The following is a 15,650-nucleotide window of genomic DNA, read 5'->3' on the forward strand; positions in this document are numbered from 1 at the left end:
GAAAACTTGACCCAGCTTCTTCCGTACATTCCACCTGTCCACCACGATTTTTATATGAATATTCCCCATGAGACAAACATCAAAAATTCACAAAAAAAAAGTCAAGCTAAGAAGGAAGATGAAAATGCAGAACTTGATGAAGCCCACGGCACTCTTTTATCTGATTACGATAATTAGACACACGGTGGTTCACAGCCCAAATCGTCCACCATGAAAAATGCAAATTTCAACAAGTGATTGAAGTTTTGCAAAATTACACGATTTTGTTGCTGAAAATCGCCACAAAAAGTTTTGGTGTCCTGTAAAAAGGGTCGGCCTATAAAACCGATTTAAATTATCCTTTTTTATGTTTCTTTCCGGATTTTCTCTAATATCTGTTTAAGTATCGTAATTAAAGAAAAATTTAAAGATTTCTTGTATTAATTAGTCTTTAGGCTTATCTGGGTTAAAAATAGCGAAATTTTTGCTGAACTGCAACTGTACGTTGTATCTTTTCTGTAAATACTTAATATAATATCACTATGCCTAATGTATGCCAAATTCGCGAAAATTTGCCAAATTTTTAACTTTTTTCTCCAGATTTTTAGAACTCCTGCTTACTCAACAGTTTTTAAGGCAGTAAGTAAGTTAATCGTAGTTTTGTAAAAAATTTCCCTAATTTTTGGCAATTTTTTTCTTGAGTTATATCCCATAGGAATTTTTTAACGTAATTTTTTTTATATGGAAAAAAGTCCTTATCCTCGTAAGAAAAAAAAAAAAAATTGCCAAAAATCAGCGAGACTTCCTACGAACTTAAGTTTAGCACTTTATTATACTAAAATTAAACGGGCTACAAAACTGCATACTCGAAACAATTTTAAATGTTATTTTGGCCGAGCAATCAACGATCGAAATTTTATTGCAACAATTTTTGGAGCCAACAGGGTCTAAGTGCGCTTGGATGCAGAAAAAAAATTGCCAAAAATCAGCGAGACTTCCTACGAACTTAAGCTTAGCACTTTATTGTACTAAAATTAAACGGGCTACAAAACTGCATACTCGAAACAATTTTAAATGTTATTTTGGCCGAGCAATCAACGATCGAAATTTTATTGCAACAAAATTGCCAAAAATCAGCGAGACTTCCTACGAACTTAAGTTTAGCACTTTATTATACTAAAATTAAACGGGCTACAAAACTGCATACTCGAAACAATTTTAAATGTTATTTTGGCCGAGCAATCAACGATCGAAATTTTATTGCAACAATTTTTGGAGCCAACAGGGTCTAAGTGCGCTTGGATGCAGAAAAAAAATTGCCAATAATCAGCGAGACTTCCTACGAACTTAAGTTTAGCACTTTATTATACCAAAATTAAACGGGCTACAAAACTGCATACTTGAAAAAATTCTGCATGTTCTTTTGGCTGAGCAATCAACGTTCGAAATTTTATTGCAACAATTTTTGGACCCAAAAGGGTCTAAGTGCGCTTGGGTGCAGAAAAAAAATTGCCAAAAATCAGCGAGACTTCCTACGAACTTAAGTTTAGCATTTTATTATACTAAAATTAAACGGGCTACAAGACTGCATACTCGAAAAAATTCGACATGTTCTTTTGACCGAGCAATCAACGTTCGAAACGTTTTTGGAAATTTACAGTTATTTTCCATCTGCAGTAAACATCCTTTGAATTGTTTGACTAACCTGCATTCATTTAGACAGGAATCATTTCAAACGCATTTACCCAGAATTTACAATAAGTAATTTACTTTAACCTTAATTATCTCAATTCAACGTCGATGTTAATTTGATCCTTTTGGTTCTAAGCCCTTCATATAAATTCTTAGGAGCCCCCATTGGCGAAGTATTAAATATTTTAGATAATATTCACAGGCGGCTTTCAGAAGCGCGCGGAAGACAATTAGGACGGTTGATAAAATATTAAAAGGCGAGGAGGAATTGCCACGGGCTGTCTTCTTATGTCCCCAGAACACCATCTGCATAATGAGGCGAGAATACTCCCCATCAGGGAGAGAAATGAGATGCTGACCAAACAGTTCCTGTTGAATACCCAGAAACTGAGCATCCCAGCAGACATCTGATTGATGAACCAGCACCGCCTAGGGGCTTAAAGAGTCATCTCCGTAAGCATTTTGAGGAAATACGGCACCTGGGAACCCAGCCGTATGAAGCGAAAAAACACAAGCAGGTCCTTGGTGAACTCCATAAACAGGCGTCGGACCTTTATGCCGGGAATTGCCCGGTGAATCCAGTACTCAAAGAAAAGTATCCAAAACTCGCGGAAGAGGAACGCATACTCCGCAGGGAAACGCGTGTCACTCTTGCTCAACTTCGATCTGGATACAGTAACAGGTTAAACTCTTACCTATCCAGAATCAACCCCGACATACAAAATGTATGCCCCGCTTGCAATGTGTCCCCACATGACACCAACCATCTCTTTAATTGTAATGTGGAACCAACGCCTCTAACACCCCTTTCCTTATGGTCCACCCCTGTTGAAACAGCAAGTTTCCTTGGACTCCCATTAGAGGATATTGATGACAATTTGTGATCGGTCGCGGCTGTTAGGTGGGGCGCGGCTGGAAGCTTGCACGGTTCCATATTTAAATTGTGCACCACTTGTATCAGCTCAGGTCGAGCGTACTTTTAGTACTTTCAAGGCATTTCTTCGCGATAATCGAATGAAAATGCTACCCGAAAACTTTAAGATGCATCTTGTGGTGCAATGTTACTACAACTTTAAGGAGTAAAGTTTTTATGTTTAAAAACTCGATTCAAATCAAAGTACAAAACTTCATGTAATGAAACTAAATATTTTTGTTTTTTCGTTTTCGTTATAAATTCTAAGTAAAGTTATTTTTTTCTTTTTAAAAATAAATGAATATTTTGCTTATTTATAAATTGTTTGCCTTTTAATTGCCCTTTCTTTGTTTTTTAGTGCCTTTTTCTGCCTTTTTCGCAACTTTATTTTGTCTTCTTTAGAGATTTTTAGGTCCTTAAAATCCGTTCCCTGGTTATAAGATTAATTTAAGTAAAGGCATATATAAAACGCATACTTTTATGTCAGTACGTAAATTTTAATTTTCTTTAAATTTTATATTTTGAACTTCCCATTTACATAAAATGTATTAGCATAAGTTTTTAATGTCAGTTGATGTACATATAAAAGACTTTAAGTTCTTAGTTGTACAAATTTGTTAAATAAATGAAATGAAATGAAATATGGTAGGTGTCTCGCACCCATTTTACAAAGTTTTTTCTAAAGTTATATTTTGCATCAAAAAACCAATCCAATCACCATGTTTGATCCCTGTCTTCATATTTGATATAGAATTATGGCATTTTTTTCATTTTTCGAAATTTCGATATCGAAAAAGTGGGCGGGTCATAGTCGGTTCTCGTCATAGAAGCTATGCCCTTACCAAATTTCACAAGGATCGGTAAATTTTTGTTCGACTTATAGCATTAAAAGTATTCTGGACAAATTAAATGAAAAAGGGCGGAGTCACGCCTATTTTGAAATTTTCTTTTATTTTTGTTTTTTGTTGCACCATATCATTACTGGAGTTGAATGTTGACATAATTTACTTATATACTGTAAATATATTGCATTTTTTGTTAAAATTTGACTTACATTTCAGACTTCGTTTGCATTCACAAGACCTAGACAAAACTATCCTCTTCAGTATATAATGGAAAAAAATCTTTTCCCTTGAGCGGCAATACTTGATATGCGTTTCTTCATTTATCAAATACCTTCCCTGCAATCGTGAAGCCAGGAATTGTGCTGCCAATTTTGACAACCCAAGACCTCCAACTAAGTTATTATATTCATGTTGATTAAAAAGTTCAGGCTCACCAGGGTCGATAAAATTAGGTATTTTTTATTTGTTCATAAGCGTAAAGACTCAATACAACTTTTTTCTCGGACGTTGTGGCAGCGCACTGCCCTCAAGTGGCCTGATGAAACCAGGCTAATTTTACATACGAGACTCGGAATACAGGGGTTGTTATTAGTTTCAGCCTGGCAGAAGTTGGGAAGGTGGACGTCTCGCCTCTTCTTGGGTTCATCAGGGAAAGCAAGTGGTTCGTTGACGACCGCTAGGAGGTAGTGTGGCTAAACGAATTTGCCGCCACCCCGTACTTATTGAGGGCACTCACAATGGAAAAAAATGTCTCCGAGTGGAAGTGTGGGTATCACCCACGCACGCCCTCTTAACCTAACCTAACCTTAATAACCATGCCAACCAAGCTTTTATATCTCATGCCCCAATTCGCACTAATGAATGCAAGACCCCTTCATGTCAATGATTTAACATAGGGGTCCTACAAGGGATAAAAACACGGCACGAGTTGTTTTCCGTTTGGAAGAAAACCAGTACGAACGTAAAATGAAATGCTTTTAAAGCTACAAAGAATGAAGCGAGAAAACGAAAGTACTTCCAATTTTGTTGTTGTTATATCGGCCTACTGATTTGTAATATCGCGGGTTTGAATCGAGCTCAAGACCTAACAATAATTATTTTATCATTATTATTGTTATAATAAATTTTTTTTTATTGAAAAAATTTTAAATTAGAATAGAAGAAATAAAAAATTCAGACAACGGCCAAAGCTCGTTTTATAGATCCATTTCGGGAACTGCTAAATTCCTTCATCGGCAACGTTTAGGCTCTGCTGCTATAACCATTCAACTATCACAGCGGTTGTTTGTTTGTCTTCATTATTTCTACTTCTATTCTGGTTCTTGCCAATTGATATTCACAGCACTGCGACATCTGTTGCAGAATGGATGTGAAAATTGGATTTGTTTCATGGCAATGATGCCATAGTGTCATATTTTATTGGCACTTTAAGAACCATGGGTGATAGGGACCAATTCTTTAAGTGAACGAATATTTCAATTCGAAATGGCGGAAAGGCTGTAATCGCATCCCTTAATTATGATGCAGGTTATCCTGGTGCGCAGAAAAGGGTGTGCACATCCCTTATTACTTGTATCGAAATTGTGAAACTGTATCTTGTATATGGCGGTGTCCCATGCGTCAGAACTGATGCTGCGATATATTTCTGCTTAGCTTAGAATGTTAATGGTAATGGAACTCAGGTGGAGTAGCCTTGCACCGAATGCCACTATCCTTAAAATAGTAAGGAGCTTTGATAGACTCCGTAATTTGATACTAAAGATCGTGCACTGAAGAGTTTGGGTGTTAAACATGAAGCCGAAAGTTGGGTCACTGATCATGCAATTAGATCGGCTGTGTTTTGACACCGTGAGGTTGAACCTTAAAACATTAAAAACATACTACTAGTGGCTTATGTTGCTTAAGAGCCGCACTCCATTATCAATGCCTCATTAGTGCGCCCAACGTTAGACGCCATTTTTATCACGTATGCAAAAATTTGAAAGTACAAAAATTTATATTTCGAATGAAGCTTACATATCGAGGAAAGGAGATGGCATAAAAGGCTTTTATGAACGTTGCAATATATGACCTTTTGGTAAAAAGCCAATTTTTAAATGCTTAGATCTTTAGTTGGAAAAGTAAGACAAAGATAGCAGGAAAAGCAGATAACGCCGATAAATAGGTTAATACAGAAATTTTATGATATCTTAATTCCTTCGCTGTAGTATTGTATATTTTTGTTTACTGAATAGTTATTTTCTTTTTTTGTTTCAGTTTCCATTACACCTCCACCGCAGCGTCCATGGATACCGCTAGCTAAACCGAACAAATCAAGACCAGCATGTAAGTACATATGTATGTATATGTGACCTGGAATCATCAAAGGACTCTATTGGTCGAAAACAAGATTTCGAGAATCTGAAAGTGTTAATTTTCCAGGTCACATACATATACCATTTTTTTTGTTCAACGATACATAAATAGATATGGTAAAGGGGTAAATACACAAATGGTAAATACCCAGTAAATTGGTTATATATGGTAAAAATGGGTAAATACCCAAATATTTATCCAAAAGAAGGGTAAAAATAATCTTTTGGAAAATATGGGAAATAAACACACAAATTCAATCCAAAATGTACCCAATTTGTCCTATATTGGTGGGAAGTTATCCATTACGCTATTGGTTGATTTAGTTTTCATCCAGTAATCCAGTGTTTTTCAAAAATATTTAGCCAATAATACATGCCGTTGCAAAAATTTAACTTTACCCAGGAAACATTTTAAGTCAAAAAAGAGTCGAAAAAATATGTAAATTGGAGCGTTTATAGTCGGTATGCGCTCATTTGGGAGGCCGAAACCAATGTATTTCCCTTCTGTCGTGGGAATGGTCGTCCTATATGAGCCTATTAACGTATATCATTTGAGCCTAAATAAGAGTCCGACATAAATCTTAAAAGGCTTTTAAACAGCTCATATTATACTCTACTGGAAATTTCCGGCGTCATTTTTAACTCTAATAAACTCTGATTATCTGCCCCCTAAATGGTCTATTTATTAGGTATCGTCAGCGCTTATTGGGGCATATATAGTTCGACACACCAAGACAGATCGTGGCAGATTTGCGGTTACATTAAAAATGTCGAGAAGCGTCCATGAGCGGAAAAATGTCGATGTTTATACAAAAAAAGAATAGCAAGGGCAACAATAATATACAAATATAATTCATTTTGTATTAAAATGAAAAATTGTCGTAACAAAGTTTCAATATTTATTCCAAACTCGCTTTGACGAACATAAATATTTGATAAATGATAATTTTGCATGCTAGGTTAATAGCTTTTAGGCCGTTAAATAAAAGGCAAAAATTAAATTTTCTTTTACCATCCTACGCATTTCGACGCTTTTATTCTGATTCCTACATTGCCCACTTATTTTGGACACGTTTCGGATTCTTAAATTATGAGCGTCGTGAGCATGTTTGAGGAGTACCTTTGTTTGCGTAAATATGTATACCCTATAATCATTATCGAAGCGCTTACAATTCTGGAGTTCAATATGGGTCCGAAAAATATCAGCCTCAAAAATGCTAATGCGTAAGAGCCTTTTATTAATCGAAGTTGATGAAAGCGCGGGGCTGTAAAGTGTCGAAGATTATGTGTAGGTCTTACAACCTTAGACTAACAAAGTTACTTCTATCATTAAAAAGAGAGGACTCTAGACTCATGACGGGTATTCTGACTGGACACTGCCTTCTGGCGTCACATGCCTTTAAATTAGGCTTGGTCTGTGATAGCAGATGTAGGAAGTGCGGGTTGGAGGAGGAAACGATCGAGCACGTTCTGTGCTCGTGTCCTGCATTTGCCAGGCTAAGACTCCCGCTATTAGGAGTGATACAGCTGTCAGATCTAGAAGCAGCAAGTGGCTTAAGTCCTAGGAAGCTTCTAGTATTTGCCAAGAGGACGGAATTATTTTATAACATATGTCCTGGTTTTTGATAGGGTTTTTCAGTTTGGTCGTTAAAACAAACTTCTGGTAACACTACGGACTCAATCAGTCTATGTGAGGTCCTCATGGACCGGCCAGTTCAACCTAACCTAACCTAGTACTTATTTCATTTCTATCTTATCCTCATGGGAGTTTTGTGACAACAATTTTCTCCCCTATGTTTTCCGCTGCGGATATATGTCAATAATTCTTCCTAAAAGCCATGACGTAGTGTCATTTAAGAACTCTAAATTAGCAGTCTATGACGCCAATAAGGCTCAAGTATGATATCGGAAGGAGGCCTGTATAAGACTTATGTTAGAGGCAAAATATGAGCGTGCTAGAAGTCATATAGCATTCGCTCCAAGCTCCTAAATGAGTTCATAACGAGTGCAAACGATCCAAAGTTTGGACTCCTTTCAGACTAATTGTTAACTCCGAGTGTTTGCTGGGTTGTTTGTTCAAAATCAAAACGTAATTTTTTTAATTTCAAATGACGTATAAACTTAAGCTGAATTGTAATTCCAAGCAGCCCCGATTCAAATGATTTTTAAATACCCAAAAAAAGATACAAAAAAGGAATATTCCGGGTATTTTCCTGGTATTTACCCATAAAAATGGTAAATACCCGGTAGAATCCCAACTCTATACTAAACCATTTACCAAAACAATATTTTTTATTTATTTATTCTTTTTTTTATTTCAGGCATATTTACAGTAATGTGTTATAATGTTTTATGTGACAAATATGCCACGCGGCAAATGTATGGATATTGTCCGTCATGGGCACTTAGTTGGGAGTATAGGAAAAAGGCGATACTTGACGAAATCCGTCATTATTCAGCGGATATAATTAGTCTGCAGGAGATCGAGACCGATCAGTTTTACAGTTTCTTTCTACCCGAACTGAAAGGTGATGGTTACGAGGGCATATTCTCGCCGAAATCACGTGCCAAGACAATGTCTGAAATGGAACGGAAATTTGTGGATGGCTGCGCTATATTCTTTCGTAATGCAAAGTAAGTACAAGCATTACATAAAAACTGAGAAGATTTTTCAATATCAATTGATATCATTGGGATGAATTGAAGTTTCAAGCTGCTAATGTCATGTCATGTTCAAGCTGGTAATTTACCATTTCGATCCGGATGTTTCGGGATGATAAGGAAAATTTCGAAAGTGATACGTTGTAGTTATAAAAACAGAAAAGGAAATTCAGTTTAGCCAGTGTTTCAACCGGGTTTCCAATGAAATGTAATATGCTGGTATTGATTCTTGAAGCTACCTTTCATCAGCTAAATGTCGCTTTTGTTGAAAGGTCACAATAAAGATATAGGTTACACAATATTAGTTCAGCTGGAGGCTTGAAACTACGGACATAATTCATAATGCTGCAACAATGTAGTTTAGCAGAAAGAACAGCTAGGTGATGCATAGATTGAAGTATTAAGAACATTAGTCCCAGAAAAGGAAAAAGAAATCCAGTCTCATCTCGGGAGGCGATAGATGTTTTTGTTGTGCCGATAAAGACACTGTGCGAAGGTCTTGGGGAATGCTATCCATGTTGGTGGTCCTTTGCCTGATATGCATCCGGTACGTTCCGGTTACAAGCACCATTAGGGTACAAGCCCGAAACTCCCAGCGGGTTAGGGGGCTTAGAATATACCGGCAACAGGTAGCCTGTCGTAAGAGGCGACTAAAATACCAAATTGATTCAAGGGGTTGTGTAGCGCAACCCTTTCAAATGATTGCCAGCAGAATATATAGCTTCCCAACCCAATTATCAACCTCACCTACCCGTGCCGAATCCTTTCTTAACAGCCGAGGCTCTGGCGACCCCAAGTTCCTCATGGATCTAGGTGGTGGTGGGCGTCATGGCCTAGAAGGTTTCATGTGATCATACCAAATCGTTCCCTAGATGGTGGGACTAGTACCAATGGTGCTTGTTACCGGAACGTACCGGATCTGCATCTGATCAATATGCATGTCCCACATATAAAAATATCTAAATGATCGCATATTTTGCTTCATTTTTCTTCCAAACTAGGTTTACCCTAATCAAGGAACATTTAATCGAATTCAATCAATTGGCTATGGCTAACGCTGAAGGCTCGGACAACATGTTGAATCGTGTAATGCCTAAGGATAATATTGGCTTGGCAGCGTTGCTAAAAGTAAAGGACAATGCATGGGATCCAATGACCGAGGTAACACAAGTTACACAACCATTGCTTGTTTGTACGGCGCACATACACTGGGATCCCGAATTTTGCGATGTCAAACTCATTCAAACAATGATGCTAAGCAATGAACTTAAAACAATCATCGATGAGGCGAGTCATAGCTTTAGACCCGGCCATAAAAATGATGCGAATAGTGTACAATTATTATTATGTGGAGATTTCAATTCGTTACCAGACTCGGGTGTTATTGAATTCCTTGGCAAGGGACGTGTAGCAATGGATCATCAAGATTTTAAGGATATGGGCTATAAGTCATGTCTACAACGTTTACTCTGTAATGACGCTACCGAATTTACGCATTCCTTTAAATTGGCCTCCGCCTACAGTGAAGACATAATGCCACATACAAATTATACGTTCGATTTTAAAGGTATCATCGATTATATTTTCTATACAAAAACTGGCATGGTACCATTGGGTTTATTGGGTCCCATCTCGAATGATTGGTTGCGTGATAATAAAGTTGTTGGTTGTCCGCATCCGCATATACCATCGGATCATTTTCCTTTGCTGGTCGAATTGGAATTAATGCATACAGCAGCACAACAAGCGGCACCAAATGGCCTAATTAGTCGACGGTAGCAATAAAAATTGGACAATTAAATAGATACAATAAAATAAATAGCTACAGTAATAAGAACAACAACACACATACACAATTGTATTAAGAGCTGTTGTTAGAGTAGTGTAGCAAAATAGTAGTAAATGACTGCTAAACGCCACATAAAGATCACAAAAAAATGCAAAAAATTTATTTAAATAAAATACAAAACATAACATAGTAAAAAGAAAACAAACTAAAACAAGACCATATAATCAGAAAGACTAAGTAATTCATATTTTACTACTACACAACATGGCATAATAGGCATGGCAAACTCTCACACACACATATACATCCACGCATACATACAAACATACATGCATATACAGCTGCACCATCTTCAAAAATACCGGAATGCATCTAAAGTTAAATAATAAGAATAATAAATAAATAATAAAAAATCAAAACTTAATATGCCAACATTAACAAGGACTCAAACATTATGAACGTAATAGGAAAACAAATACAACAAATAATATAAAAAATATTTACACATATACATACCTAGATACATATTTTAAGTTTGTAAATCTAGTAAATATATAGTTCTATGTACATTTATCTAAACATACTCTACTATTAAGCCCAACTTAATCCTTTCCAACCACCGATAACCCGTATTCGCCCCCCTCTCCTGTTACACGAATTACATACCAAATTACTTGTGCATACATAAATAAATCTTTTTTTTTTCTTCGAAACAAGCTCAAAAGTTTCCATCCCAAGTTTTGGCGTTGGAAAAAAATTACCTTTTACCCTTATTAGGGTGGGTCGATTTGTATGGACGAAAGTTTACCGATATCGCGTCATCGATTTTTCGATAGGATTTGGGCTCAGGAAAAAAAGGTCCACTACGCATACCGAAAAAAAATAATTTTGGAGCCTGCGAAAATTCATTTTTTTGACTTGTTTTCGATTTTTAACGTTTTTTTCATGACCTACATTTCGCAGGCTCAAAAATTATTTTTTTTTTTTGGTATGCGTAGTGGACCTTTTTTTCCTGAGCTCAAATCCTATCGAAAACTAGATGGCGCGATATCGGTTAATAAATCCACCCAGTCTAACACTTATCCAAAATAGTTAATTTGTGAATATTCTATAAAAAATAGTATTATTAATTCTCTACTCGCGATTTTATTTGCTTTACATTTTTTGTAACTGATGATAAGAATGGGACATTATGCCCTTGTTAACGAAATCTCTTTTAATCCTTTTTTTAAATACCATTCCAAGATTAAAATGTTCTATTAATCCCACGAGCTACTTGTTGTTAGCAATTTCTTTTTTCGGTGGCGCCTGAACTTTTTATTTTCGAAAGTAAGGAGTTAGAACAAACTCTCTATAGGAAACCATAATGCAATAAAACCAGACAAGTGAAGTCAATATAACAAAAGGGTGACGCATTTGACAATATTCGCCCTCATGACCTATAGTTTTGCTTCTTGATGTTTTTTTTTTTGCAGCATTGATTTTATCATAAAAATATACTACATTCTAAAATATGACGCATAAGATGAAAACGCCTGCGGTCTGTATTTCCTTTTGTCGGAGGGTGTTATTTCCTTTTTGTATATGAAATAAGGTCCGCGAACTTAACTTTCCTTTTGCAGGCGTTAATTCCGAAATAGAATTACGGAGCTCCTGAGAGGGAATACAAAAACCCGTAGTCATAGTTTTGAGCCTCATATTTTTTACATATTTTGTACTCATTTCGGATCCCGAAATTATGAATGCTGCTATAACACTATGCGACGAAATCAACTTTTTTTCTGGGTATTGGACCAAACCCACTTTTTTGTAGAGATTGAGGCTTATGAAAGACAAAGTACTATCTCCATTTTTCGAAGTTAGGCTCCAAAAAATAGATATCGTCTTTCGAAGTTCGAAATTCTACATTTCGAAATTTTATTTTTTTTTTGTTAACGCGTTCACGGTCCGCTTTTTTCCCTTATTTGAAGGGTTGAATTCTTTTCTTGTTGAGAAATTTAGTATAACAGTTGTTATACCAGGTGAAAAGTCAGATAGTCCCATGATAGTGGCTACTACTTTCATGTCTACGCATACTCTCCACTGGAATTGCTCGTACTGTAATTTCTCAAAAAACGAATTCAGCCATTCAAATAAAAGAAAGAGGCGGACCACGACCACATTTTTACTTTATTTGCTGAACGCGTTAACAAACAATAAAATAAAATTTCGAACTTCGAAAGCCGATATCTATTTTTTGCAGACTAATTTCGAAAAAACCGAGATAGTACTTTGTCTACTTAAGCCTCAATCTCTACAAAAAAGTGGGTTGGTCCAATATCCAGTTGGCTGTTGCACAGCGTAACCTTTGAGGGTATAAAGATAACTATATAAACCAAATTCGAACGCAGTGTACATGAAAATTTTCCCATTTCTAATTTGATTATCAGGCAACTTCTTGATTATACAGATTTGTTTGTAGTCCAGTTTATTTTAGTTTCGAGTCTTTTAAAACTTTACATGGATTTTTGCAATTTTTTTTTTTCATATGGAATTTTAGGTTTTCTTCCATATAAAAAATTTAGTTTTTCACAGTTTGCTAAGATACCATATGGAAACAAAATCAAAAATTAATGAGCGACTTGCAACAAAACTGCATACTCAAAAAATTTCATAGAAATTTAAATAAAAACTTGTGATCTGCCCTAGCGCAGTAATAACACTATGCGACAAAATCAACTTTTTTTTATGTATTGCACCAAACCCACTTTTTTGTAGAGATTGAGGCTTAAGTAGACAAAGTACCATCTCCGTTTTTCGAAGTTAGCATCCAAAAAATAGATATCAGCTTTCGAATTTCGAAATTTCTTTTTTTTGTTAACGTGCTCAGAAAATTAAAAAAGTAAAAATGTGATCGTGATCCGTCTTTTTCTTTTATTTTAATGGCTGAATTCTTTTTTTGAAAAATTAAAATACGAGCAATTCCAGTGGAGAGTATGTGCAGACATGAAAGTGGTAGCCACTATCGTGGGACTATGTGACATTTCACCTCATATAACAGCTGTTATACTAAATTTCTCAAAAAAAGAATTCAGCCCTTCAAATAAGGGAAAATACGGGCCACGACCACATTTTTACTTTTTTAATTTGCTGAACGCGTTAACAAAAAAAAAAAAATCGAAATGTAAAATTTCGAACTTCGAAAGCCAATATCTATTTTTTGGAGGCTAACTTCGAAAAAAGGAGATAGTAATTTGTTTACTTAAGCCTCAATCTCTACAAAAAAATGGGTTTGGTCCAATACCCAGCCGGCTGCTGCACAGTGTAATAAATACATAATTTCAACTTTTTAACAGTTCTATTGCCAGTATTTTAAATTTTGGTTGCACATTTTTTTATAAAAATTTTCTGCAATTAATTAGTTTTCTAAAAAATGCGTTGAAGAATACAAAGCTATGTTAATTTTTTTACCTGGAAAATTCTAAAAATTTCTATTTCTATTTATTTTTTTAGTTTTGTTTATTCCATTCGTAGTAGAATTCAAATTATGTATGACAGCCAACCCTGCCCTCTAAAATATGCATGCCGATCTTGTCAGAATAAGGGAAAATGTCCATAGGTTGAGAACACCTGAATATTTATTTATTCATGGTATTTTCATAAAGAACTTGAAAACATCGAATTTTTTCGAAAAAGTTTACGAAATTGGTTAACATAGTTTTCGTTATACTTTTATAAATTTTTTTCATATTGCCGAAATTAAAAAATAAAATACATAATATTTTCGCGGTCTGTCACCTCCCAGTTGAAAAGGTTGGCCACATTCCTTAATTGTGGTAATCTAAATTGTTATAATATTTTCACTATAAAAAAAAAAATTACCCAACCTCCATATTTAACATGTATATCATCTTAATTATATGTATATATGAATATTAAACTTTTCTTCATATAGATTTTCCTTAACCTAAATCAACTAAATTGTCCATCTACGCCTACCAACATCAAAACTCACCACTTTCGAAAATGAATGGGCATTGCGGAGAAAGAAAGTCGCTCACTTAATACTCACAAGGTTATTACACAGTTTATATTTACTGAATATTGTAAGGCTTGGTTTTTACAAGGTCAAATTTGACCACAGACTTCACCGTATCATGAAAACAGCTTGTCATACAACGTCAAATGCATTTGACTGTTTTACAACTAAATTGACCAATACGTGATAACGACAATTCCAACGGCATAGCGAATTTGATATTAAAATTTTATTTTGACCTTATGAAAACCAAGCATAAAGTTCTGGCACATCTGCGCTCTTTTTTTTTTGGCACTTTAAGGCGCCGTAAAGCGTGTGTGAACCACATATTGAGGTGTTGCACCTTTGGTGGTGAAATTAATATTGGTTTTTAAAAAAATATTCATATTTCATGCTAACGCTTTGATGCGCCACCATTATTTCTTCGGTTTATTTTTTAAGTACTTGTAGGGAAAATAGTATAAAACTGTTAAGCAACATGTTGCATCAACAAGTTGCTAGCTTATGTTGTTTCGGAAAAAAAAATTGTAGAGATAGAAATGGTTGAGTTTCAAAGTGTAAGTACGAAACATTGACAGTTTTTTTTAAGAACCCAATACCTGCTCGATCACTAAAGCTGAAACTCTGCAAATAATTGTATATTTAGTTCGAAGAACCATTTGTAGCGTACATAACCTTTTAGGTGCACGGAACATATGCGTGCTTGATATGAGTTTCTTTAGCAAACATTTTATGAATTGAGTAACATCAAAATACATATGTATATTTTATAGGCGCGAAAACAGTTTTGAATGATGTTCTCAACGATTTTACCTTTTGAGTCTGTTTCGAAGATAAACAAATTATTTTTTTGGTATCAGCCTAATGTACATAAGTGCAAGTGCACTAGTGTATGGCACTAGAAAATACTTATTAGCTATTGGCATTGCTTTATAAACTGACTACAAACTAAAATTATAATTAATTTTATTGAAAATATTCAATTTTGAAATAAATGTTACTTTACTGCTTTTAATATTTTAAGTGTAATATTCGCATTTTCTTTTGAATTTGATTTTGGAAATTTGTTTACATTTTTGCCGTGCATGTTTATCGCATGCTCCATTTTTCATACATGGACTTTTATATTTTTGATCTGTAGTGCATTTCTGTAAAATATTATCAAATTTGTATATTATACTGAAGTAAAATCGGTTAGACTCAGCATTTTTGAATAGTTTTTCCAGTGAGTGTGGCGTTATTATGGCATCAAATTTCCGATCACAATCGAAATAATGTTCGAAAATAGTTATAGAAAGACACTACAGCAGTTTGCTTGATAACAACCAGGCTGGGGTGAATATTAAGTGTGGGTCGATTTGTATGGACGAAAGTTAACTGATATCGCGCCATCGATTTT

At 35.2% G+C, this 15,650-nt stretch overlaps 1 protein-coding gene across 4 annotated transcripts in view; it reads left to right on the forward strand.

Moving 5' to 3' along the window:
• Positions 1-11,116, forward strand: part of twin (CCR4-NOT transcription complex subunit 6-like twin) — a 117,969-nt gene extending 106,853 nt beyond the window's left edge. For all 4 annotated transcript variants that reach the window (XM_067771705.1, XM_067771698.1, XM_067771691.1 and 1 more), the window contains 3 exons: positions 5,686-5,754; positions 8,105-8,417; positions 9,446-11,116. In XM_067771705.1, the coding sequence (XP_067627806.1) occupies positions 5,686-5,754; positions 8,105-8,417; positions 9,446-10,223 (1,160 nt within the window). In that variant the 3' untranslated portion in view covers positions 10,224-11,116. The remainder of the gene's footprint in view (positions 1-5,685; positions 5,755-8,104; positions 8,418-9,445) is intronic.
• Positions 11,117-15,650: the final 4,534 nt, after the last annotated feature.

The sequence above is a fragment of the Eurosta solidaginis genome, chromosome 1, assembly GCF_040869045.1.
Source record: "Eurosta solidaginis isolate ZX-2024a chromosome 1, ASM4086904v1, whole genome shotgun sequence".
Classification (NCBI taxonomy): domain Eukaryota; kingdom Metazoa; phylum Arthropoda; class Insecta; order Diptera; family Tephritidae; genus Eurosta; species Eurosta solidaginis.